Raw genomic sequence first — 25880 nt, 5'->3', positions numbered from 1 at the left:
CTGCCTTGTCAGGCGGACCCACTCCATAACCACCCCTCCCCGGACCCACCCTACGGTTCTCCTTGGAGCTACTCAGTCCAGCAGAACAGAGGCAGTCTGCGTGACAGTTTCTCTATAACTCATGCTGCTCCATCTCAGCTGGGCTCTCGCTGCCCTTGGCCATTCTTTCAGTCACTGGTGACTCCTAACTGAACCTCTACATAAACTGTTCTCCCCGTCCTTCCATCCCACCCCTTAACCAACTGCTCATTCTCAACAGATAATCGTGAATTCTACAAAGGATTTCCAACGTAAGCCCAAACTTCCGTCCTCCCCAGCCTCAAAGTTTCTCTAATCATTCTTTTGAAATATTAGCTTGAAGGCAGAGCAGAGTCTAGGAAATGTGGTTTTAGGGCAGAGGAGTAATGTAAACATTTATGTGAGAGCGAGCCACTGGAGGCAGCGCAAGAGAGCATGAAGACCCGAGGGAGAAGGGGGAATTGTGGCTGGACAATGGTCACAGAGGCGGCATAAGGTGCAGCCTGGAGGCTATGTGGAGGGGAGGGAGGCTCCTGCTTGCTGAACTTGAGGGGAAGAGGATGAGGAGGCAGACGGTGACACACAGTAGCCCACACCTGGGCCCTTTGGTTTTATTTGCCTACCTCCTATTTACTTCTAAACTCCTGGGAGTTGACATCGGCACCCACCCCCCCAATTGCATTTTCTCTCTCAGTTCTCACTCCTGATATTTTCTCAATCTCATCCTCCTTCACCTGACCATTTGAATGTCTGGCACAGCTGACCAACCCTATCTTCTTGATGGTTTCTTCTTATGTGTGTTTCATGACATTGAAACTTCTTAATTTTGATGGTTTTCTTGCTAATTCTCATTCCAAACTATTACAATGGACTTCTAAGAATGCCCCCATCTGTAATTTCTCTCCCCTCCTCCTAATCACCCATTTGTCCTTTTTTTATTCACTCATTCAATGTATACTTATTAAGCCCTTACCACGTGCCAAGCACATGGCTGCTATTAAACTGTAGCCAAATTAATGTAAATTCATAGCTCTGATCATATTACTTAATTGTTCAAAAATCTCTATTGTAAATGATATCCAGATTCTTTGGCCTGGCATTCCAGGTTTTAACTGCCCAGCTTCTATTCCACCCTCTTTTAGAGAGCTGTGCCTCAGTCTCTCCCTGGAGAGCTGGTTCTTCCTCACCACCTTTCAGGCCATGGGATTTGAATGAGGCTAACCACCTCACTCCAGGCCTGGACACCTGCCCCAGGTCTGAGCCAATTAGGACACTGTTTTCCCTGCTCTCAAGATTGGCTCAGGGACGGGCCTAGAACTCAATGAGAGCCAATAAAATGCAGTGGAACTTTACTGACACAGGATTTGAATAAGTGAAGTTGTAAAGGCTAGAGCTGCTACAGTCACTATGAACTCCAATCTGAAAATGGAAACACCCAGAAGCAGAGGGAGCTATGGCAAGCAACCAGGTCAGGGGGACACTGTTTGAGCCCTTGAATTATGCCACATCTGAAGCCAGTCTTAGCCCTGGAATTCAGTGACAGGTCCCAGGACGGGCCTCTGTGCTGACGTGGGCTGGGTTAGACTGACCATCACGTGAGAGACAGGAGAGAACACCTGAAAGCCCTGCCTGATCCAAAGGTCCTTCTCTTCCCAGCTTCACCTCACCCTACGCTACTCATGCGTGTGATGACCTGCGCCATGCTGGCTTCCTCCTTCTGGAACAGGCCTCACACTTTGCCACTCTTTCTGGAATGCTCTCCATCTTTCCCTTAACTGCCCCTTGCAACTGTGCCGATCCAATGCACTTTCCCTTAGGCAGCCATTCATCTCGCATCTCCCGCAGTGACATTTGTTGGCTGGACAAACTGAACACACACAGACCCAGAGAAGCAGAAACCTGGGCCTCTAGCAAGCATGCTCCTCAGCCCTCAGGGCTCTGCGCTTGTTCCGTCCGCTCTCCCCCGGTCTAAATCCTTACTTCCTGCCCCTACTGGCCATCATGTCCCAAAAGATTTCCTTGGGAAACTTTTTTTTTAAAGAATGTTAGCAGATATTTAAAACCACAAACTTAAAAATTAACAACAACAACAACAAAAGGTTTTAGAAATTCTGTGTTAAACAAAGACTTCTTTCGAACCCAGGGAGGTGGGGATGGAGGTGGGCAGAGTACATAGCCTTTCTCCAACCTTCTCATACAGTAGGTACCAGTGTAGCAGATGTGCCACATTTTTCCCTGAAAGCATCTTTAGGTGCAGGTAGGTGCAGGTTATTTTACGTACACATATAAATATCCTACCTCTTCTTCAAGGTGCCTATTTGCTCTGCACAGGGACCATTGTGAACACAGAGAGCACTCATTGCTGAATGTGGCATGCCAAGTGGTTTTGCTTTCTGGCAAATCTCCAAACCATAATTATGAAGGGACTGGAGCTGCTGAGGAATTCTTGGGTTGCGAGAGGCTTTGATCCTGCGCCTGCCTCCCTTCCCAGACACAGGGACCTGCACCTACGCGGGTGTGGCTGCGTCCATTGTTTCCCACTGCAGGGCTGTGGCTGGGAAGGTGACGGACTTGGGAGGGTGAGGGGGGATTTCAAGGTGGTGAGGGGATGGGAGAAGGTTCTGGCTAAATGGCTAAATCGCTCGGCCTTTCTGAGCCCCTGATGGCTGTAACCAAGGGAATGCACCAGCTCCGTCCAAGTATCAGGGTTGGAATGCTGTGGCTGCTGCTGCTCGCTTTCCCACACGCTCTGGGCACTGGGGCTCCCGGGCCTCACCCATCAGGGCTTTCCAGCAGGGTCAGGCCTCCGCACTCGATGGCTGACAGGGTTCTGCTCCAGGTGGGTGAGGCTTTGTTACTCCATTCCCTTCAAAGGTACGAGAGCTGATGCCAAACAATTCTGAGCTATAGCCATTTGGCAGACTCATGCGGCTGCCTCCCTTACAAGGTCAAGAAGATATCTCAACCCGGACACAAACCACTCGGTCAGACTTTTCAAAGCGCCCCACTCCTTTCCACTGCAGTCGATGATGAAATGTCAAGGACTCCTTCAGTCTCCGATGTCTTCTCCCCCGCCTGAAAAAACGCCCAGGTGCTCGCAAATCCAAGGCAGAAGGAACAAAAAGACAGCTCCAAAAATAAAGTGGGAAGGGTCTTTAACGTGGCAAATGAAACACCAGCTTACAACAAACAGCAAGTTTTGGGGCTGGCACTGGGGCACAATGGGTGCAGCTGTTACTTGTGCTGACATCCTATACTGGAGCATCAGTTCGAGTCCTGACTGCTCTGCTTCTGATCCAGCTCCCTGTTCATGTGCCTGGAAGGCAGCAGGTGATGATGACCTGCCACCCAGGCGGGAGACCAAGATGGAGTTCCTGGCTCTTGGCTTTGGCTTGCTCCACCCCCGGCCCTCGCAGCCCTTTGTGGGAAAGAACCAGCAGATGAAAGATCTCTCTCTCTCTAACCCCCTCTACCCACTCTGCCTTTCAAATAAATCTTTTTTTTTTTTTTTTTAAGTAGCAGGTTTCTTGTTTTCCAGTACTAAATCAATACCATTTAGCATTTGGACTGGGGATGGAACCTGGTTCACCTTTTCCCATTTGTTTTCCTTCCTATGTTAATACAGAAACTCTGTGAGATATGTAATCACTTCCATTTTACAGATGACAAAACTGAGACCAAAAGTAGAACCACCTGGGTCAGAACAGAGGTGACTCTGATTCCCAGATCAGCATTCTCTCTCCAAATGGCCCTGTGCTTCAAAGCGGGGAGACACCTCCCTGGTGTGGGTAGAGGCTCCTCTGCTGGTGGAGGAGAGTTGGAGGGGAAACAGAGGCAGAGAACATAGACATCGAACCCTCCAAGGCAGCGATTAGAAACCAGACGGTTCTAATGTAGGTAGAGGTCAGAGAATGATCCAGACTCTACCTGTTTCCTTCAGGTGTTAGCTCCCACTACGCAAGGCAGAGGGTGAAAGCAGAAGACCGCGTGGGTCTCGTTACTGGCCCCAAACTGTGCTCCTCCCTAGCAGACGCTGCTACTGGCGGGCAGCCAGGTGACGCACCGTGAAGAGAAGTGCGCGGCCCTGGTCAGCGGTGCTGAATCCCACCAGGCTAGCTTTTGGGGCAGTAAGGAGGCTTCGGAACCTCCTTCTCCCTGAATGGGCCAGTTCAGTGGGGTCCCCCAATCCCCCCGCCTCAATAATCCCACTGCACACCCTCCCCACTGGTGTCTGTTCTAGGAAGAATGAGTTCATTCTGGACATGAGAGCCCTTTCCTCCCGCTCAGGATGAAGGTCAATGATTCACATGGCTAAAAGTGAACTTAAGGCCACCTATCAATAAAAGCAAAATGAAGCACATAAAAAAGTTAAATTCTCCAGCTATTTAAATGACAGCAAGGAACACTGAGCCTTATTTAGTAATTATAACCAACACTCAGATATGTGAACTTTAATGACATGTTGTGGACCACTGGGAGCAAGATGAGGACAGGTGCAGAGGTGAGGGTAGGGGAGAGCCACAGAAAGCAAGTCCAGAGGCAGCAGGCTAGGCCAGCTCAGAAGCAGGGAAGCAAGTGAGAGCTGGGGAGGAGGCTTGGAGGCAGGAGTAGGGGCCAGTGGGCTCCAGGGGCGAGAACTTGCTGAAGTACGGACAGTGCTCGCTGGCAAGCCAATTACCTCTTGTGACTGCTACTTGTCTTTTTTTTTTTTTTTTTTTTTTTTTTTTGACAGGCAGAGTGGACAGTGAGAGAGAGAGACAGAGAGAAAGGTCTTCCTTTTTGCCGCTGGTTCACCCTCCAATGGCCGCCGCTGCAGCCGGCGCACCGCGCTGATCCTGGCAGGAGCCAGGAGCCAGGTGCTTTTCCTGGTCTCCCATGGGGTGCAGGGCCCAAGCACCTGGGCCATCCTCCACTGCACTCCCTGGCCATAGCAGAGAGCTGGCCTGGAAGAGGGGCAACCGGGACAGAATCCGGCGCCCCAACCGGGACTAGAACCCGGTGTGCCGGCGCCGCAAGGTGGAGGATTAGCCTATTGAGCCACGGCGCCGGCGCTACTTGTCTTTATCCTTGACCTCTAAGATGGCGCCTGGAGAGCGAGAGCCAGGACAGCCCCTGGAGAAAGGCTGCTGGATTAAACACAGGGCACAAGCTGGGTGTGAATTTTAGATAAACAAAGAATAACTTTTTATATAAGTACTCCTATATACTGCATGGGCAGACTTACACTAGAAAATTATTCATTGTTTATATGAGGTTCAAATTTAACTGGGTATCCTGTATTTTTGTTTGCTAAAACTAGCAACCCTATACTGAAGACCAAACCATTCTTTGGACTGCAGCCTCAATGACCAGGCCAGTATTTACAAAGAAGGTCAAGGGGGACAATCAAGTTGAAGGTCACTTTTAGAAATGGGGAGTGAAGCAGCACAGAGTGTTTGCTAAACAGGAGAAATCAACAGCGGGGAGGCAGGTATCAGCCCTTGAGTTTTGTCCTCTGCTGGTTGTTTATTTCCAGCCTCTCTTCCCTGAGAGTGCCGAGTGCTGGGGCCCCTCTCCCTGCCAAGGGTCACAGAGACTCTCAAAAGAGGCCCTCTACACTGGGCTCTTGTTGGGACTGTGGGTAAGCTGTTCCGTGTGGGCCTCTAGAAGATCTGGAGGTCCCAGATAGACAACAAACTTGCAGGAACACTAAGGAACCAGCAATCCCAGAACACAACACAGGCCCTAAATTCCAGGGTGTTGAGAAAAATCTTAAACTCATGACAGAGCCTTCTGCCCCACGCCAAGGGGAGTGGGGCAATGAGGCTGCCTTCTACTAAAAGGCTCCAGGCTCCTCCGGAGAGAGCCCGTGGTGATGTCAGCGGTGGGATTGCTGCTGCTTCTGCCACAGGGCCCTAAAGAGGCTGTCGTGGGGCTGACACAGGGTTGCTGCTTCCGAGGCCTGAGCCGTGGGCCCTGGCTGGGGAACGCTGGCAAGGTGACGCATCCTGACAACTGGCGACAACTGAGAGAGCAGGTGATTTGCTGCTTGCTGCCAGTCCCTACTGCTGAGTCTAAATGCACCTCATGCATTTATGCTCCTTGCCAGGCCTCACAGGCAGCAGAGTCTGGAATGTGTAACATATAGCCTTTGAGACTCTAAAAATATTACATATTTACATATAATAATAATTATTATTATAAAGTGGAATCATTCCAGAAATTCTGTTTTGTTCCTTGCTTTTTTCAGGTAACAGTATGACAATTCACATAAATTTATTCTTTTTAACTACTACATGGTTTGTGGAGATATCTAAGTTATTTTTTAATCCTTTCATGGACATTTAGATTGCTCGTTTTTTTCCCAGCTATAAACAAGGTTGAAAAGAATCAGATTAAACACAGCTCTGCACAATTGTGCAAATATTTCTATGGGGTAAATTCCTAGTTTTGGCATGACTGACTCAACCAGTGTGTGCAATAACATTTCTATAGATATGGTTAAGCTCCCCTAAAAATGTGCCAACTGACAGTGCTGCCTGAGTGAGAGTGTGGCAGCCCTACTAAGGGACAGTGATCTTTCCATTCTGCACCAGTGACATGTGGGGAAAATGACAGGGTGTTTTTTTTTTTTTAAAGATTATTTATTTATTTAAAAGAGTTACACAGAGAGAGGAAGACACACAAACACACACACACACAAAGCGAGAGCAAGAGCGAGAGCGAGATCGAGATCTCCTACTGGTTCACTTCCCAAATGGCCGCAATGGCTGGGCCTGGGCCAGGCTGGAGCCAGGAGCCAGGAGCTTCATCCGGGTGTCCCGCAGGGTGCAGGGCCCTACTCTCCCAGGAGCATTAACAGGGAGCTAGACTGGAAGTGGAGCAGCCGGGCCTCCAACTGGCAACCAAATGGGATGCCAGCATCAATCACAGTTGGAGGCTTTACACCATAACACCGGACCTCACTTTTTTTTTTTTTTTTAAAGATTTATTTACTTATTTGAAAGGCAGAGTGACACAAACACAGACATACACAAACACACAGAAAGAGAGAGAGAGAGAGAGAGAGAGAGAAATCTGTCCTCTGGTTTACTCCCCAAATGGCTGCAATGGCCAGGCTGAAACCAGGAAGCCATTTGGGGAATGAACCAGCAGACGGAAGAGCTTCACTGTTGCTCTGCCTTTCAAGTAAATAAATACATAAATAAATGCTTAAAAAATTTCCTGTTTTATGAAATTTAAATTTTCTTGGTGACATAAAGTGCCAATTTTTGTAAATATTACATAGTAATTTGACATGGATGTTTATTTTCTCTTGGTAGAGAACAGGGTTTATACCTGAATTTTTAAATATAGTATTCAAATCCTTTATAATCTTATGTTTGGTCTAGTTGACCTTTTAAATTCAGAGAAAGGAAGTCAAAATATCCTGCTATGATCATAATTTTAATAGTTTTTTCCTAAAAGTTTTTGTTGTGTTTCTTGTTGGATTTTGATGCCACTTGGCCTGTTCAAAGATTTGTGCCTGTTACACTTTCTTTGGGATCCCATCCTTTATTATCATCCAACGCTTCCTGCCTTGCTCATCACCACACATTTCCCTGCCAAATATTATTACTGCCACCTGCTATGTAACTTTGAAATGACCACACATACTTTAATGGAGTCTGCACCTGCTGTTTCCGACTGTGAGTGTGTTCTCTGCCTTGGACAGAGCCACGTGAGACATGCCCCCGTACTCAACAACTTGGTGTGAGCTCTCCTCCCATCGGGAGTCTCATCAGACCTTATCAGACCCCCGTAAGTGTTTTACTGACTGCAACCACGGGGCTTGGAAATACACATACGCTCAAGAGCTTCACAGACAGGCTGCTGCTTCTCCTAAGACCCAGAGCTCAGGCAGTACTAGTGCAAGACCCGTTAGCCGTGGAGCTCTGATGTCTCACTCACCAATACTGGCACCCAGCACCACCCTCTGCATAATGGACCTCACCTTTCATTGCACATCTCTGCTGTGGTGGTCAACCCAGCTCCTCTGGAGAAATGCTCACATAAAGGTACAGCCCTGACTTTAATTAGACCCCACTCTCCTTCCACCTGCATCCACTCTGAGTACATTGCCATCATTTTGGAACTCACTCCCTGTGTGGCAAGCGTACCGCGGCTACCCAGTGTTTTCCCTGTGAGGTTTGCTTACATTACTCCCCCTTCTTTTAAGCACTCGAACCTAAGAAACATTTTCTGAGTCTGGCAGGACACGGTGTGACTCATGCAATCAGACGCCGATCATCTCATTGCCACCACAGGCACTGCCACCCCTTCTTCCTTTTTGCTGCCATACGCCTGGAATAGCTTTATGCATCGTTTTATTTCCAACCAAGGCATGTTATTGCAGGTGCATCTCCTGTATCAAACTGACAGGTAGCTGGATGTGTTCCCTCCTTCCTTGGTAAGAGAGCTCAGGCTAAATGCGCCCAGCCCAAAAGAACCACATTTCTTTGCACATCTTGCAGCTAAATATGGCTATGTTATGAGTTGTGGCCAATAAGAGTAAACAAAAGAGTTTTATGGGACTTTGGGAGGGCTCTTGAAAAGGGGGATGGTTCCACTCTGTGCCGTCTCCTTTCTTCCCCTTTTCCTAATCTGCCGTGAGGACAGGATGGCTAATGCTTCTGGCCGCCTCCAAGGACCAAGAGGTGACCTTCAGGATGGAAGCCAGGTGCAGAGAGACAGAGAAGCCTGGGCCTAGGTCTCTCACGACGGAGAGCTGCCACTCAGCCTGGACTCCTCTTGCAGACTGCTTTTACCCCACAGAGAAACTTCCACTGTGTTTAAATCACTCTTTGGCTTTTTTGTTACATGCAGACACCAGGATTCCCAAAAGATGTATTTTGCCTTTGATTTTTTCTTAAAAAAAAAATCTAAGAGTTATCTTTTTCCTTTTAATGATTTGAAAGTCTTCATTCTTATTCTGATTATACTAGTAATTATTTTTAAAAGCTTAACAGACACATTTGCACACTGATTGCAAGAGCATCCTTTGGGGTCTTGCAATCACCCTGGTACAGTCCATTGATCATAATTACAAATAAGTAATGGGTTAAATAAATTGTTACACTTCAACATATAAAGAAGCCTTTAAATTATGTTTAAATAAATTTCCTGGTACAGTCCATTAATCAGTTACGTCCGCCTCACCTGGGATTCTGTAAGAACTGCAGACTCTCCTGCCCTGCCTAGACCCATGGAACCACAACCTCGCGCTGAGCAGATTCCTGGCGGTCTGTGTACACAGCACAGTGGGAAGCCCTGTGTGCCAGGGCACTGCGGCTGCCCTGCTTCTCCTGATGTGCCCTCATCTCCACATTCTCCTGCTAGAAGTGGGCAAGACTCCCAGAGAGCTCATCCACAGCATCTTTGGCCTTTGAGGCTCTGGCCCTTCCCTTGTCCCAGTTCCAGCTTCTCCAGCCCTCCTGATGGTCACCTCACAGCCCCTTATACCTGTCATGGCACTTCCTGCTCTCCCCTTGGGGCCTGCTCAGCAGCAATCCCCCTTCCTCCGTGCTAACAAGTCCCAAGGTGACCATGGACACAGACCCGGCCCAGGAGGCATGCAGAGATACAGGCTGGGGGCTCTGGGAACATTTCTTTTGTCCTGGATAAAAGGAACCTTGAAGGGCTGGTGCTGTGGCATAACAGTAAAGCTGCTGGCATCCCATATGGGCGCTAGTTCGAATCCCAGCTGCTCCACTTCCGATCCAGCTCCCTGGTAATGGCCTGGGAAAGCAGTAGAAGACGGCCCAAGTCCTTGGGCCCCTGCACCCATGTGGGAGACCCAGAGGACACTCCTGGTTTCTGGCTTCCAGCAGGCCCAGCTCTGGCTGTTGCGGCCACCTGGGGAGTGAACCAGCAGATGGAAGATCTCTCTCTCTCTCTCTCTCTCTGTCTCTTCCTCTCTCTCTGTAACTCGGCCTTTCAAATAAATAAAATAAACAAATCTTTACTTAAAAAAAAAGGACTCGGGATATGAACAACGGATGTTCCTGCCCCTCCTTCCTCCCAGAAGGTGCAGTGATAGCTAAGGTTCAACAGCCACCTTGGGAATGTGAGAACAAGCACGCAGGCAAACAGGCAAACAGGCTGCGGACGAGAAGCAGAGACAGAAAGAGCCAGGCCCTGGCTGAGAGCCCGTTTCTCTTTCCCTGATTCCTTCTTTCTTTTCCATATGCTCCATATCCACCTTCCCTTCTCTCTGTATGGTATAACGACACTGAGATATGTTCTAGACCGTTAGCTACATTATACCATATTCTTTAACTTATAGTACCAGCTAAGTTAAGCCTTTTGTTATAAACATCTCCTCTGTTTCCCCAAATCTCCCCACCTACCAAGTCTACCAGTCTAAAATAAGAACAGTGGGAATTTTAGTTATTTGAAAGGCAGAGTGATAGAGAGAGGGGGAGACAGAGAGAAAGAGATCTTCCATCTGCTGGTTCTTTCAAAAGGGCTCCATGACTGGGGCTGAACCAGGTGGAAGACAGGAGCCAGGAGCGTCATCCAGCTTTCCCTTGTAGGTGGCAGGGGCCCAAGTACTTGGGCCATCTTCACTGCCTCCCAGGTGTGTTGGCAGTGAGCTGGCTTGGAAGGGAACAGCCAGGACTTGAACTGGCACTCCAGCAGGGGAAGCCGGCATTGCAGGTGGTGGTTTAACCCACTGACCACATTGCCAGTCCCATTTTATTTACTTATTTTTTTAAAGAAGCTCCAACCTTTTAAAAAAATGTTATTTATTTTCATCACCTTAAAAGGCAGAGTGAGAGTGAGAGTGAGAGTGAGAGTGAGAGAAAGAGAGAGAGAGACATACAGAGAGAGAGAGAGATCATTCGCTGGTTTACTCCCTAAATGCACACAACAGCCAGCGCTGGGCCAGGCTAAAACCAAGAGTCCAGAACTCCATCCTGTCTCTTAGGTGGGTGGCAGGGCCCCGAGCACTTGAGCCATCATGCACTGCCTCTCAGAATGCAGTAACAGGAAGCTGGATGGGAAGCAGCGTAGCTGGGACTTGAACCAGCACCGGGATACGCAGGAGATACTGACAACTCAAGCAGAGGCTTAATCTGCTGCGCCCAAACACCCCGAACAGTGGTGTTCAGTCTTCTGGAATTTCTGAAATTCCTTTCCCCTAAAGATTGGAGCCAGCCAGCTCCAATCTAGGCAAACCCACCCTCACTCTCCCCTTCTCCCCCCACTAGGCGGCTGGCCCTGGTTCTAGTAGGCTACTTTATGGGGCACCTTGTCTACGGGGAGCTAATTTTTATAAACATTTCTGTGGTTTCTGGGGAGTGGATGTTGTGCAACAGAGTAAAAAGAAATTGAAGTCTGAATTGGGTGAACTCTTCCCTACCCCTCACATGTGAATAATGACTTGCTGATAGAAGCGGCTTCTTCAAAGGTGGAAAACAATCTAAGATTTACGGTCAAGCCTGTTCAAGAAGACCCAGTGCAGCCGTGGCCAAGGTGGACACAATGTCAGGAGATTCCTAGATCTACTGTGGGCTGGGAGAAGGGGAAGGGCGGGGCCCGGGGAGAAAGAAGGCCAGAGGCTGGCGGGAAGGTCAGGCCCCTGCAGGCTGCTTAGGCCGTTCTCCGGTTCTGCAGTCCTGGGGACGCGTGCCACTCTCGGCAGTGGGGGTGAGCGAGGGAGGCGAGCCTCTGCTCACAGCGTCTGCCTAAGCACTGCAGGGCTGGCGGGGGAAAGCAGGGGGCCTGGGAACCGGCCGCGCGGCAGGGGATCCACCCTGGATCTAAAGCTGGAGCTCAGGGTGCTCACCCCTCGGTGTGTGCTTGCAGGACTCCTGCCCACTTCTCAGAGTCAAGTCTGAAATACGTGGCTGGAAGCCTGCCTGCTGCCCAGTCTCCACTCCTCCCCTCTCTGGACGGCAAGGAGTGGGAGGGGGCTGACCCGGCCCCCACGCTGCCTCTGAATGACTCCCGGCCTTGTGGGTGCAGAGCCAGCGTTTCTGGGGGTACGTTTTATAGCCACAGCTTCAAAGTATAAAAACAGAGTGTAAAAACAAGAACGGGATGCACAATCAGAGCCACGGTCCTCCTGCTGCTTAGGGAAGTTAGAGAAGCGGTGAGAGTCCCCAGGCTGAAAACCTGAGCACCCACTTGCTCTGGCGAGAAGGTGCACGGGGCCCTTCCCTGGGTGCCCGAGGCAGCTGGGCTCCCTCTGGAAACCTCTGCTCTCACTCCGGTCTCTCCGTGGAGTTACCACCGACTCCGCCCAGGCAGGAGATGCTGAGCAGGACGCCCCCAGAGGCTGCGGGTCACGCAGCCGCTCCATTGTGCTGCTCTGAACACATCCAAGCTGTAACTCAAACCTGAAAACAACCTGAATCCTTTTCCAAACACAAACCGAATCTTTTATGTCAGCTTCCATACGTTTTCCTAACGCCACTCCCCACCCCACCCACCCCACAGCAGAAACCAATTTTCTTAACAGAGTAGGTTCCTGCCAGTTTTTCTCCTAAGTGGTCTCACTTGGAACACACACACACACACACACACACACACACACACGGAGAGGGGGATGGGGGGAGGGGAGGGAGATTGTGTGTGGTGGTGGTGGGATGAGAATCTAATTTGCCTTTCTTTTACTTTTGAAAACAATGAACACCCTTGACTTTGAAGCAGGACCACTATGTTCCAGGACTGGCTTTTAAGAGAACAGGGAACTTTCCATTTCCTCGTACAATGGGACTGGATGGCTTGGGGAGAGCCCTTGTCGACCAGCCATAACCTAATGGGCTCACGGCTGGCATCACCGGGGCTCCTGGGGCATGCAGCCAGGCTGTGAGGGTGACTGTGCCCCAAGGAGAAACACCCTCCTCAAACCCCAGGGCCACCTTAACCCCAAAACCAAGCTACGCCACAGAAGCAGTATGTCAGCCTGACGTGAGCTGCTCTAGAACTGAACACGCCAGCTCTGCTGCGATGGAGACCTCTGCCCTTACAGCAGATGGGTGGCAGCAGATGTCTAGCCCAGCAATTAAGACACCAGTTAAGATGCTTGCATCCAACTGTGGTATAGCGGGTAAAGCCGCCTCCTGCAGTGCTGGCATCCCATATGGGCGCCAGTTTGAGTCCCGGCTGCTCCACTTCTGATCCAGCTCTCTGCTGTGGCCTGGGAAAGCAGTGGAAGATGGCCCAAGTCCTTGGGCCCCTGCACCCATGTAGGAGACTTGGAAGAAGCTCCTGGCTCCTTGTGGCCATCTGGGGAGTGAATCACTGGATGGAAGACTCTCTCTGCCTCTCTATAACTCTGCCTTTCAAATAAATAAATAAATAAATCTTTAAAATAAAATGCGTGCATCCCATGTTGAAGTACCTGGGTTTGATACTATGCTAAGGCTCCTGACGTCAGCTTCCTGCTAATGTAGACCCTGACCCTAGAAGGCAGCAGTGATACCTCAAGTAGTTGGGTTCTACCATCCATGTGGGAGACCTTGGTTGAGTTTCTAGCTCCCAACTTTGGCATGGCCCAGTCCTGGCCATTGGGGGCATTTGGAGAGTAAACCACTAGATGGGAGATCTCTCTCTTTCCATCTGTCTGACTCCCAAAATAAATGTAAACATTAAAAAGATAAAAAGCTGATGTATACCCAAGAAATAACATAAGAGCTAAGTAGTGCGGATCTGACAAAAGGGAAGAGAACACCAGGCCTGAAAGGCTTTGTGGAAAGCGAGGGCCTATGGCTGGGCCTCGAACGATGGGCACTACTTAGAGAAGCTGATCAGCACAGCGAGCGTGCGCCAGGCTGAAGAACAAGGCCCAGAGGTGGGAGCGGGCAGGGCATATGTAAAGAGATAACATCTGTGCACGTGGCACAGAGGTCAGGGTGCTGCTTGGTACACGGCACCCCATATCAGAGTGCCTGGTTCAGTACTGGATGCTCTGCTTCAGATCCAGCTTCCTGCTAACGCGTACCCTGGGAGGCAGCAGGTGACGGCTCCAGTACCTGGGTCTCTGACACTCACATTGACTGAGGTCTAGACTCCCGGCTTTGACCTGTTTCAGCCTTGACTGTTTCGTGCATTTGGAGAATGAACCAGCAGATGGAATAAAATCTCTGTCTCTTTGCCATTCAAATACAATGCAAATAAACAAAGAATTTTTTTAAAAACAGAGATGACCACTCAACTCTCCATTTCCTCCTTCTTGGGTCTCTTTTAGATACACCCTCTCCCAATTAAAGAGTTATCTTTATAGAAGATTCTAGCTATAGGTAATGTGACCACAAGGCTCATGAGGAGTCTGTGTGTGTGTATATGTGTTGGGGGGGGGGGAACTGCTGGTCAGCAGCCTCTTCAGTCATCTTTAACCAGAGCTGAATGAGAATGGGGGTACATTTGATCAGCTCACCCTCAACTCCTGACCCTGGCTCAGGTTCAAAAAGGAAGACTGCCTGCTGTGTGCAAAGAGAATACACCCTGCCCTGGCCTAGCTAAGGAAAGGAAAAGAAAGCACAGAGGAGGAAGGCTGAGGCCACGAGCAGGACGGACAGCACCAGCTACAGAGCTTGCCCCAACTAATGAGGAAGACAGAGCCAGCACCAGATGGCCCTGGCCCCCACTGTGGCTTATTGCCTCCCACAGAGGCTGGTCACCTTGGGCCAGGGAGCTTGGTTTTCAGGAGCAGCAAGATGATGCGAAAGTGACCCTCATTTCCTCAAAAGGAGCCTGGTGTTGTCCCTCTGGGGCTTAGTCACTGGGAGGCCACGGAAACAAGCCCATTATCCCAGCAACCAGGCCTGGCCAGGGTGCTCACTTGGCACCCGCAAGCTCCTTCCAGATTGGAGGCAGGAGCGTTCGTTAGCATCTGCTTCGGCACATCATGGGAGCCAGCTGCCAGTGACGCACTCGCCGAGACACAGGTGAACGTCAGGGGCCCCAGGTTCCCAGGCAACAGCAACGGATGGGAAATGCAATTTGGGACGCGGCCCTGGGCTCACTGTGACAGCCCGAGGTTGAGGGCCTGCCTGAATCAAGCATCTCTGTTTTGAAGGAGTAAATGGGAAAACACAACTAGTTCCTGCTCACCGACTCTCCTCCTGCAGCTGCTTCCCTCATGCTCCACCTGGTGATGCCACAGGTTTGCCTGGGGCTAGGACTGTCCTCCCTAGCTTTGCACTGCTGCCCGGAGCCCCAGCAATGCTACGGAGGAACACCCTATGCAGCCAGGGCAGGGAGGCCCAGAGAGACCGGGGCAGCAGAATTTCAAGGCCGGATTCAGGGTGTGGTTTTATTGCTGGGAGATGCCTGCTTCCCCAGAACACTCTGTTCTTCTCACCCCCGTGTTGCCGAGCGCTCCCACACCCTCCGTCCAAAGCAGCGCAGCGGCCGTCTCCCGTGCCCCTACCCACAGCATCGTCTCATCCCGACCGCTGCTCTCCACCCCAGGAGTCCAGACCTTTCTCAGCGAGCACCCCTATATCTCTGTCACTTCCTTTATAGAAATCAAGGCCTGGGGCTGGGGGGCGAGGGCAGCAGAGAGAAGAGCCATACGGGCTCTCAGGAAATCTAGGTCTCATTTTTCTGCTAATTACATGACCCCGTGGAAACCACTGCTTTCCCGGGCTTGTTTCCACATCCGAAAATCAGGGGCTCTGAACTCCTGGAGTCTCCTGCGCGTCCCTCCTTCAGGGAGGGAAACTGGAGAAGAGGCAGCCACGCAGCCTTGCTGTGGGCCCACCTGCTGCCTCGTTGTGCCCGCCTTCCCTGCGACAAACTCAGTTTATCTCTGCTCTGGGCTCCCCCCGTCTATTCTCTTAGGCCATGATTCAGACACAACACTGAGTTTAGAACCCCAGTGTTGGGGCCAGCACTGCACTGCAGTGGGTTAAAACCCCAGCCCACAGCACCAGCATCCCCTGTGGGCACTGGTTTGAGTCCTGGCTGCTCCACTTGTGATCCAGCTCTCTGCTAATGTGCCTGGGAAAGCAGCAGAGGATGGCCCAAGTACTTGGACCCCTGCACCCATGTGGGAGACCCGGATGGAGCTCCTGGTTTCAGCCTGGCCCAGCTCTGACCATTGTGGCCATTTGGGAAGTGAACTAGCAGATGGAAGATCTCTCTCTCTGTAATTCTGATGTGTGTGTGTGTGTATGTGTGTATATATATGTATATATGCATATGCATTTATGTATATATACACACACACACAGAATTAAATGGAGAAAACAGGAAAGCCTCTTGTAGAGTGCTAGGAGGAATGAATGAGGCCTGCTCACATGGTGAGGACAGTCAGGGGCCCAGAGGACAGGGCCGCCATTCTCAGAGCTGCTGCCTCCCCCAGGCCCTCCAGGTTCATTCCTCTGCACTGGCCCTAGTTCCCCACGCAGGGCCTGATGATCTGCTATCAATTCTGCCCCTGGGGAGCAATTCCCAAAGCCAGCCCTGTGCTTGGTGTGTGGGTCTGAGGGCTGAAATTCTTGCCCAAGAAATTCCACCCCACACAAGACAGAAGGGAATATCAAGGGAGAGAGGGAGCTGCTCCAAGTTCTGCCATTGTACCCAGTCTCAGTAGATGCTCAGTCGGTCCCTTGTTCAACTGATGTCTTAGGGAAGAGGTAGGGCCTACAGTAGCTGACTTCATCTGCAAAAGACCCAGCACTCAGCATAATTTTACCACAACACAGAATCCACATAGCTCCGCTCCTGTCCCCCAGCCAGGTCTAAAAATGCTAATATCTCTACAGTGCAACTGCTTTTTAAAAACAAATTATTTGAAAGGCAGAGTGACAGAGATCTTCCATCTGCTGGTTCACTTCCCAAACGGCCCCAACAGCTGGGGCTAGGTCAAGCTGAAGCCAGGCACCAGGAACTCTGTCTAGATCTCCCACATGGATGGCAGGAACTCAAGTACTTGAGCCACCACCTACAGCTTCCCAGAGACATTAGCAGGAAGCTGGATTGGAAGCAGAGTATCTGGGACTTGAACCGGCACTCTCCTATGGGAGCAGTGGCTTAATTCACTGTGCCACCCACCCCTTTGTAACTGTCTTGACTGACACATTCCTCCATTCACACAATCAATTATCCAATAGTAATTTTATTGACCATTTAGTATGTGCCACGTTCTGGGAATACAGCAGTGAATAAACAGACTAAAATCTACTCTCTTGAGACTTTTATTCTGATGAGACAAGATGAAAATTAAAAACGACTGCAGAGAGTGAAATCAGCAGGATGAAGTGATAGCACATTAACTGGATGGTTACTGTAGATTGAGTGGTCAAGGCAGGCCCTTTATGGAGAGGACACTGAAGTGCAGATTGGAATGGAATGATGGGGGCAGTCATGTGGACTATGGAAGACATTCCGTGTGGAGGGAGCAGCTAGCGCAAAGGGCCTGAAGCTGAAATGAGCTTGGTGAACTTCAGAATTCCAAACAAGGCTGGAGTCAGGGGTGGGGGAGGTAAGGCTTTATATGCTACTGTAGGAGTCTGGGTTTTGTTCATGGTAAGATGGGAACCTGGTGCCAATGTTGCAGAGCGGGTAAAGCTGCCACCTGCAATGCTGACATCCCATAGGGATGCTGGTTCTTATCCTGGTGGCTCTACTGCCAATCCAGTTCCCTGCTAATGTGCCTAGGAAAGCAGTAGCAGGTGTCCAAGTCCTTGGGCCTCTGCCATCCATGTGGGAGACACAGAGGATGCTCCTGGCTTCCGGCTCTGGTTTGGCCCAGAGCTGAGTGTTGCAGCCATCTGGGGAAGTGAACCGGCGGACAGAAGATCCCTTTTTTCTCTCTCTCTGTAACTCTGCCTTTCGAATAAATGAATAAATCTTTTTTTTTTTTTTTTTTTGAAGATGGGAACCCAAGGGAGGGTTCTGAGCAGGAGACCAGCATCATGATTTATCCCTTAAGGAGAACCCGCCAATCATTAGCCACATGGAGAGCAGACTACAAACAGTACAGGCAGGAAAGCCGGGTTGGTGGTTTTATTATTTTAAATTTTTATTTGCTTCTTTAAAACACACACACACACACATGCATGCACACACACTCACAAACACACACAGAGAAATCTCCCTTACTTCCCAGATGCCCCCAAAGGCCGGGGTGGGGTGAGGGTGGGTGGGGCTGAAGTCAGCTGAGAGCAGGAACTCAATCACTTGGGCTATCAGTGCTGCTTCCCAGAGGCCATGTTAGTAGGAAGCTGGAGTCAGGAGCCAGAGCTGGGACTCAAACCCAGGCATTCTGATGTGGGGCACAATTACCCTAACCACCATCTGAATCCCCAGGCCCAGACCCCGGGCCCAGCAGACACGACTGTGCTTTCAAAGTCTTTGCTGACTGACTGACTGACTGACTGCAAACTGCTGGATGTGACCCTCTTGCCTCCTACTTAAACAGTGAAAGAAATACCTGTAGACCATATGGGGAGGAACGAGAGGTGGGTCGGAAAACAGTGCATCATTTTTAAATAGGCACAAAGAAGCCTGGACATAATGTGAGCTGCAGTCTGGAGCCGTACTCCGGCCACTCTGGAGGCAGCGCCCCCGGGCGGACTGTGAGAGAAGCCAGTGGAGGGCTGAGGCAGGAAGCAGTGATGCCTTTGGAAGCCCTGTCAGGGCCTGAGCTGAAAAACGCATGAGGCCTCTGCTGGGCCGGGGCTGGTGGACAGCCTTACAGGTTCTGGGGGTGAAGCATCGAGACTCAGCACGAATCTCCACAGGCCCCACAGGCCCCACAGGCCCCACGGGTCCCACAGGCCTCAAAGGCCCCACAGGCCCCACAGGCCCCACAGGTCCCACAGGCCCTGGTGTGCTGACTGAGCTGCCGTCCGGGCCACTGGAAGTGTCACAGAAACCTGGGACTCCCCGCCCCGCCTGACTGGTCAAGGGCTGCGGTGTGTGAGGGGTGCTCACACTTTCACACCAGCTCTCGAGCCCTGGGGGGCATGAGGGCACACGTGTGTGCACGTGTGCATGGGAGTAGGCTGGGCAACTCTTGCCTCGTCCCGGGCTATGTGGCCATCTGGATTCAGCCTCGCCATGCTATCTGCCCACTCCTCTGCTCTGCACGTCTCACTCGGGTTTGTGCTTTCCCGCCTCCAGAGCTGTGAGCTCTGCCATTGCTTCCACATCTCCACAGGTCACAGTGCCCAGCACCGGAGGCTTCTTTGGTGTCTCCCAATTCACCCAGGGCCATGGCCCCTGGAGCCCTGGGTTGGCTCCCTGGTGCTGCAGTCTGGGCCCCAGACAGAAGAGTGAGGAAAGGCCACATCCTACAGGACTACGAGCCCCAGACAGTGCTCCAGGAAGACTGCTGCTCCGCTGCGTCTCAGTCAGCGACCACCACTGCCCTTCTGCAGGGCCAGCGGGGGAGGTCTCTCTGTGGGCCCCCAGCTCTTCCTTGTCCCCAAGGGCACGTTCACTCTCCTCACAGAACTCAGGATTGACGGTGGTGAAAGATCAAGCCAGTGACACTAACTGAGCGCCCATGGTAGACCTCATGGAAGACAGTCTCTAATCTCCGAATTCGTGGGCTCGATGGAGAGATAACACTGAAGCACATGAAAGAGAAAACAATAAAAGAGCAGAAAGGCAGGATGACACACGGCCAGGTGCCATGGCTGTTCAGAGAAAGGGCAACTGCTGGAGGGCGGCGGTGTTGGAAGGAGGCAGGATTTACTGCATGGCCACTGAACGTTCCTACTCAGCAGGGCGAGCAGAAATTACACGACATTTTGCGGGTGAGGGGCTTGGTGGGGACAGGGATTGGATCAACTCAAGCAGCCTGCTGGTCCCTTATCATCTTTCTCTGAGTCTCACACATGGAAACAGGGATGGAGGAGGCCATCTGGATCAGGTGGCAAAGACTGGTAGAAGCTACAAATCCTCTTGCAGAGGGAGCCAGTCTGGGGAGCACAGGAGGGCAGGCTCTTGCCCACTTGCACCCCTGGCCCGTCCAGTGCCCAGGGGCTGGTTTCTGCTCAGTGGGACACGTGGGTTCTGCCTGGGTGGTGGGGGTGGGTCTCCTGATCTAGCCACCCATGCTCACATTCCCCAGTCTCTGCAGCAGTGTAAGCTGAACTCCACCAGCCACCCTCGTCAGCGTCAAAGGGCCCTCGCACGGAAGGAAAGGCCATGCGGGAGCCCCAGCCACGGTCCTGACCACTCAGCCCTGTAGGGAGTGCCCCTCCCACAGCCCAGCCACGTGTCTGTTATGCCCTCTTCCTCCACAGGTGCCTTGATGCGTATGTACCTCCCCTGTCATTCTCATCCAGACTCTGCCCAACCTGAGAACCACACAAATTTAAAGAAAGTTCAATGCTGCCCAGGTTGTTTTCTCCCCACAGGGAAGCCCTGGCGCCAATAAAATCTGACAATAAATCCCAACGGCATAGGAAACAGAGCTGCCTGGTGGAGACGCTCTCGGGGTTTCTTGTCCTTGAACTGGAACTCTTTCCTGAGCACGCAAAAGGCTGGGGTCAAGTCAAAGCAGGGCAGGGAGTAAGGTCAGGCCTCAGTGCAGTCCTGCTCATGTACTTCTCCTAGGGCACATTTCAACCCCTGCTCCTAAGCCCTACAAACACCACTCCTCTGTGCCCCTCTGCAGGTTCTGTGACTGGTCAGGGAGAGCCTCGTGGGATCCCTCAGATCATATGTGTAAACTGCTCCACCGAGAGTTGTTCAGAGGCTGTGACTCGTGGTGTGTGAAGCACATGCAGGACAGCCAGGGTCCAGCTCTAGGGGGGTGATCAAAACACTGAGCTACCCTTCTGGCCTCCTAGAATCATTAACCAGCAGTTCACGCCACACACTTGTACCCAAAGCCAACCTTGTGCAAAACGACATGCTAGGGAGACACACTCGGGACCAGGGGAACGCGCTTTTGCCTCTTCTCCAACAGGTCCAGGCCAGTGCCCACTGGGACCAAACTTGTCAACAAGTCTTGGGGCTCCCAGGATAGCTGGGCTGTGCTCTATAGAGGGCAGAGCCAGGACAGTTCACTCTGTTCCCACCACAGATAAAGTTTCCCTTTGGCCCTCTCAATATCCATTGCCAGTCTCTCCAAGGCCTAAAGAATACTTTGTCCCAGATCACAATGACTTGCAGCCTGAATGCCCTTCCCGGTTCCTGGTAGTTTTACTTCCTGGAATGCCGTAGCCCAACTTCTACAGCTGCGCTGTTGTTAAGGGGCTTCCCCTGGATACCTCACAGGTTTGAAATCCTCAAGCCAGCTCATACACCCTTCTCTCAGTGTTGAGCTGACACCAGCACTGTGCCTTTGAAACCTCCAAAACCATGAGCCAGACAGAGCTCCTCTTCCCGAGCAGTCTGACCAGTACAGAGACCCACAAGTCTAACCACAAACTTCCCCAAGTGCATCTTCTTCTGCTCTCCAATTCCTCACTCCTGAGGACCGCCACTACCTGCTCCCAGTGGGTCTCTGCACTGGTCAGCTTCCGGCAACTCGAGTGAAATGCTGACGCAGGGCACTCGGGAAGAGGAGCTCTGTCCAGCTCATGGTTTTGGAGGTCCAAAGGCACAGTGCTGGTGTCAGCTCAACACTGGTGGGCGCCCTCTCTCCCCTCTGCGGGACCTCACAGAGGAATGCATGGTGGAAGTGTGCCAGGTAGGCCAAGCAGTGGTAGCCTGACCAGAGGCAGAGAAAGAGGATTGGGGAGGGGGCAGGTTTGCTCCTTTAATAACAACCCTCTCTTGAGAACTCAAGGGTAGCACAAGAACTACCTGCCAAGAGCACGCCCCAGTGACCTAAGGACCTTCAATCAGGCTCCACCTCCCCATGCCTCTACCCTGGGACCAAACCTCCAATCACAATGGACTCTGGGAACCCTCTCCAGCCTCCCATCATCCACTGAGGCAGGCCACTGGCTTGGCCTTCAAGGCCATCCCAAGTGTGGGTGACCCAGCCTTTTTTAGGTTCATCTCCTGTTCCTCTCCCTTGCCTATGTTCCCTTTTCTTTCTTTCTTTCTTTCTTCCTTCCTTCCTTCCTTCCTTCCTTCCTTCCTTCCTTCCTTCCTTCCTTCCTTCCTTCCTTCCTTCCTTCCTTCCTTCCTTTCTTTCTTTCTTTCTTTCTTTCTTTTTAAAGATTGCACTTATTTATTTATGTGGCAGAGTTACAGACAGAAAGATCTCTGATCTGCTGGTTCACTCCCCAAATGGTTGCAATGGCTGGAGTTGAGCCAATCCATAACCAGGAGCCAGGACCTTCTTCCAGGTCCCCCATGTGGGTGCAGGGGCCCAAGCACTTGGGCCATCTCCTACTGCTTTCCCAGGCCATAAGCAGAGAGCTGATTGGAAGAGGAGCAGCTGGGACATGAACCAGTGCCCATATGGGATGCTGGCACTGCAGGTGGAGGCTTAACCTACTGTGCCACAGCACCAGCCCCTGGCCTGTGTTCTGATCACACAAGTGCAGTCACTGCTAACCAGTCAGCTCCCACGTTCTCACAAATCCATGCTTTGGTCTGGCTTTTTCTTCTGTGTTTTTGTGTGCCACTTATCCCTTCTTCTGGGCCTGCTCCCGGTTCTAGACCCTTCCAAGACCTCACAGGTAGCGTGCACCTCAGCTGCCACCGTGTTTCCCCAGCAGGAATTACTGGAGTCCGGGAGCAGAGCTCTGTCTGCATGAGCCCTCATTTACCACGTGAGGTCTCAGACACGTGGCCGTCTTGGATTCTTCTTTCTTTATTTGGAGGAAAAGTGGGAATGAAGTCTAATTTTTTCATTGTAATTTTGACTTCTCAAAGAAGATACAAAGTGTTAACATGATGCGATGATATGATATTATTTTACTGTTGCATTTAGTAAATCACTGATTTGGGAACAAAATAAACAACATATATTTTTAAGGTAGTCAAGATGCAATAGTGATAACTAACAAGGAACACCAGAGAAAACGCCCTGGGCAGTCTGTTCCACAGAGTCCTTGCGTGCTGAAGGAATGCGAAGAGTTAGCACCAGCGAGATATCCGTAGGAGATGCTGAAGCCAGACCCCGCACTTGTGATGAGCCAGTCAGCTCAGCCGACTCAAGAGAAAAGTCAGGGGCAGTTCCCACTCCTCGGCGTCTCTGCGGTCTGAAGCAGAGACCCGTATTGTGTGCTTGAAAACCCAGGCTGTGCCACGGAGGCTGCGAGCACCCCTCATCAGGCAGCTCAGAGCGCACCCAGGGAAGTGCCACCTGGACTGAGGGCAGGCCACGGCATGGTGCCATTAGGTTCTGGGATCTTTACACTTGGAGAATCTGCCTTGAATTTGATTTTTCTGGATACAAAAATTCATTCAAAATGGATTTAAAAAGTAGAGGCAAGATGTTTTAATATAATTTTGGGGAAAGAAGTCACTCTGAGGGCTGAATTATTAATTGTTTAAATCAATCAAATGGTCTGCCAATATTTACTGTGTTGACCTTTTCTAGTTGTAAAACTTGATTTTTAATAAAACCATTTTATTTTGAAAGAATTTCAAGCATGCAAAAAGATGTGAGTGTAGCAAATCTATAGCTCTGGTTAACATTCACATGTGTAAATCAGTTTCTTTTCCTCTCAACCATTTTAGAGTAAGTTACAGGTGTCACGTCTTGTCAGTCCTTCATATTCTAGCACATACTTCCAAAGAGCAAAAATCTCCTCTTGCAAAGTCACAATCTAGTTATCAAACTCAGGAAACCTATAATAGTGATTTTAATCCACAGACAGGATCCAATGTGTCAGTTGTTCTGATAAGTTCCTAATAGGGGTTTTCCCCCTCCAGTACAGGATCTGGAACAACTAAACTGCATTTCGCTGTTGAGGATTCTTATCTTTTCCACACCTAATATCCCCCCTTTTTAGATCCAGAGGAAAAATACAAATACTGATAAATAGCTACATTTTTATTCCTCCAGAGACCTCCTCACACCAGGAGTTTCACATGCATAAGACACTAAACATAAAATTACTTATTTCTACTTCTTGAGAAAAAACTCAGATTGGAAGGAGGAAGAACACGATTGTATATCTTTACCATAAATGAACTTGAAAAGATTCTGAAACAAAAAAAAGTAGTAGAGCAAAGACTACAGATTAAGAGGCAAGAGTCCCACCTATAAATCCACTACGAAGTCATCTTGCCCATGTTTAGTGGAGAGGGCCCGAGAGAAATCTCCCGAGCATTATATTCCACCAAATACAAACAGAGCACCTGCTGGGCACTGAGTATCCTCCCCAGACAAGCCGCCACTGGATTAAGGACGGACTCAGTACTGGGACACTTCAGACTCCCAGGACGTCTGGCAGCTTGCGGCTGGGGAGGTGCTTGTACGACACCGGGACTGCGAAGCTGCTCCTGGCTAACCTGCTCTGTATCCCTGGGAGATGACTAAAAACCAGGTGCTCCCAGGTATGCAGAGACATACACACTCCGAAACCAGAAAGTTCACACACTCTGGGAAGCTTCCAGGAAGCACTGTGCACTGCCTCAGGGACCAGCACCGGCCACGGCACGTGGGCCCCTGGCTCAGTAACAAACACTGACGGCCTCCCTCTCCCATTCTGCTGTGCACTTCTTGGCTCAGCTTTGTGACTCCCTGCCTCCAATGGTCTCACTTTCCACTGGGAGGGCTGGCTGGCCCACAGACCTTTCCTGACATGTGTCCTAAGCACAGGGAGCCTAGGTCCACCCGAGCAGTCACATTGCCAGCTGGCCACTTGTCCAGAGGCACGACCTTGCTTCTACTCCACCTGCCCCTGCCCCTGCCCCGCTGCAGCCCGTCTTCTACCCACTGCCAGAGTTCCTTTTTGCTCCCATCCCATAGCATTTGCCCTCACGCGCAGACACCCCCAGGCCAGGGCTGGCCCAGACCACACTGCGGATGTGAGCGCGGAACTGCTGTTCTTCTTGCTCTCCTCCTGTCTGCTGAGTTAATGTCACCAGCAGATGAGGAGCCAAGCCACGAAGAGGAGAAATTTAACTTACAAGTAATCATCTGTTTGTGTTGCATGTGAAAACTCACGTAGGAGCAAAAGGATGGATCTGTGATTCCTGGGTTATGTAACACAGATAATCAAGATGGCCTTATTTAAAACAGATGACAATGTAACTAGCAAAAAACCAAACAGCATTGCTTATTAAATTTCTACCTTCAAAACAACTTTTCTCTAGGATGTCCTAGAGAAGGGGTCAGCAAATTATGGATGGCAGATCAAATCTGGGGAAGCTGCCTGTTTTTGTAAATAAAGTTTTACTGGAACACAGGTATGCCCATTTACTTACCTACTGTTTACGGCTGCTTTCCCACTAAAATCATAGAATGGAGACCAGACCAAACGGTCAACAAAGCTGCCACTCTCTGGCTCTATACATAAGAGTGTACCTACTCTGTTTTCAAGCAACAGGCAAGACAAAAGGATCAGAACAAGGTACCTGTTGACTGGCAGGTATTTTCTTGTGACATGGCAGTCGTCACGGTTTCCGTGGCTGCATCTCTGACGACTTGCTCCTCGCTCTGCAGGAGGTTGAGAACACACCTCCAGAGAGCAAGTGTGTCTTGCAACTCTAGAAGACCAAAAGGAATTTGGATTACCCAGGATGCAACTTACAAGCAGGTACAAACGCTACCTCAAACCCACTGTGGGAGGGAGCAGTGCTGAATGGAAACAACAGCTGTTCCTTTTCTCCTGGTGTTGCAAGATATGAAGACTTGAGAGAGAGAGAGAAAGCGGGCGAACGAGCTCTAGGTGGGCAGGTTAGGAAGTATCTTCTTTGGGCATGGGAGAGAGGACAGGTCTTCTTGGGGCAACCAGCCCCAGGAAGGCCCCCAGAAGGTGCTGCCTGGGTACAAAAGCTTTAGGCCTAACTGTTTCCAG

At 50.7% G+C, this 25880-nt stretch overlaps 1 protein-coding gene across 2 annotated transcripts in view; it reads right to left on the bottom strand.

Annotated features, from left to right (window-relative positions):
• Positions 1-25880, bottom strand: part of THADA (THADA armadillo repeat containing) — a 375449-nt gene that overhangs the window by 23026 nt on the left and 326543 nt on the right. Inside the window, exons 36-37 of one of the 2 annotated variants that reach the window (XM_070069193.1) lie at positions 25438-25569; positions 5069-5144 (exon numbers count right to left, since the gene is read on the bottom strand). In XM_070069193.1, coding sequence (XP_069925294.1) covers positions 5080-5144; positions 25438-25569 — 197 coding nt within the window. In that variant the 3' untranslated portion in view covers positions 5069-5079. Of the gene's footprint in view, positions 1-5068; positions 5145-25437; positions 25570-25880 lie in introns of those variants that run through there. The other variant, XM_051842959.2, reaches the window with a different exon arrangement.

This window comes from Oryctolagus cuniculus, chromosome 2 (assembly GCF_964237555.1).
Source record: "Oryctolagus cuniculus chromosome 2, mOryCun1.1, whole genome shotgun sequence".
NCBI classification, from domain to species: domain Eukaryota; kingdom Metazoa; phylum Chordata; class Mammalia; order Lagomorpha; family Leporidae; genus Oryctolagus; species Oryctolagus cuniculus.
The sequence above is the reverse complement of the archived record's forward strand: the minus strand, read 5'-3'. Positions and strand labels throughout refer to the sequence as shown.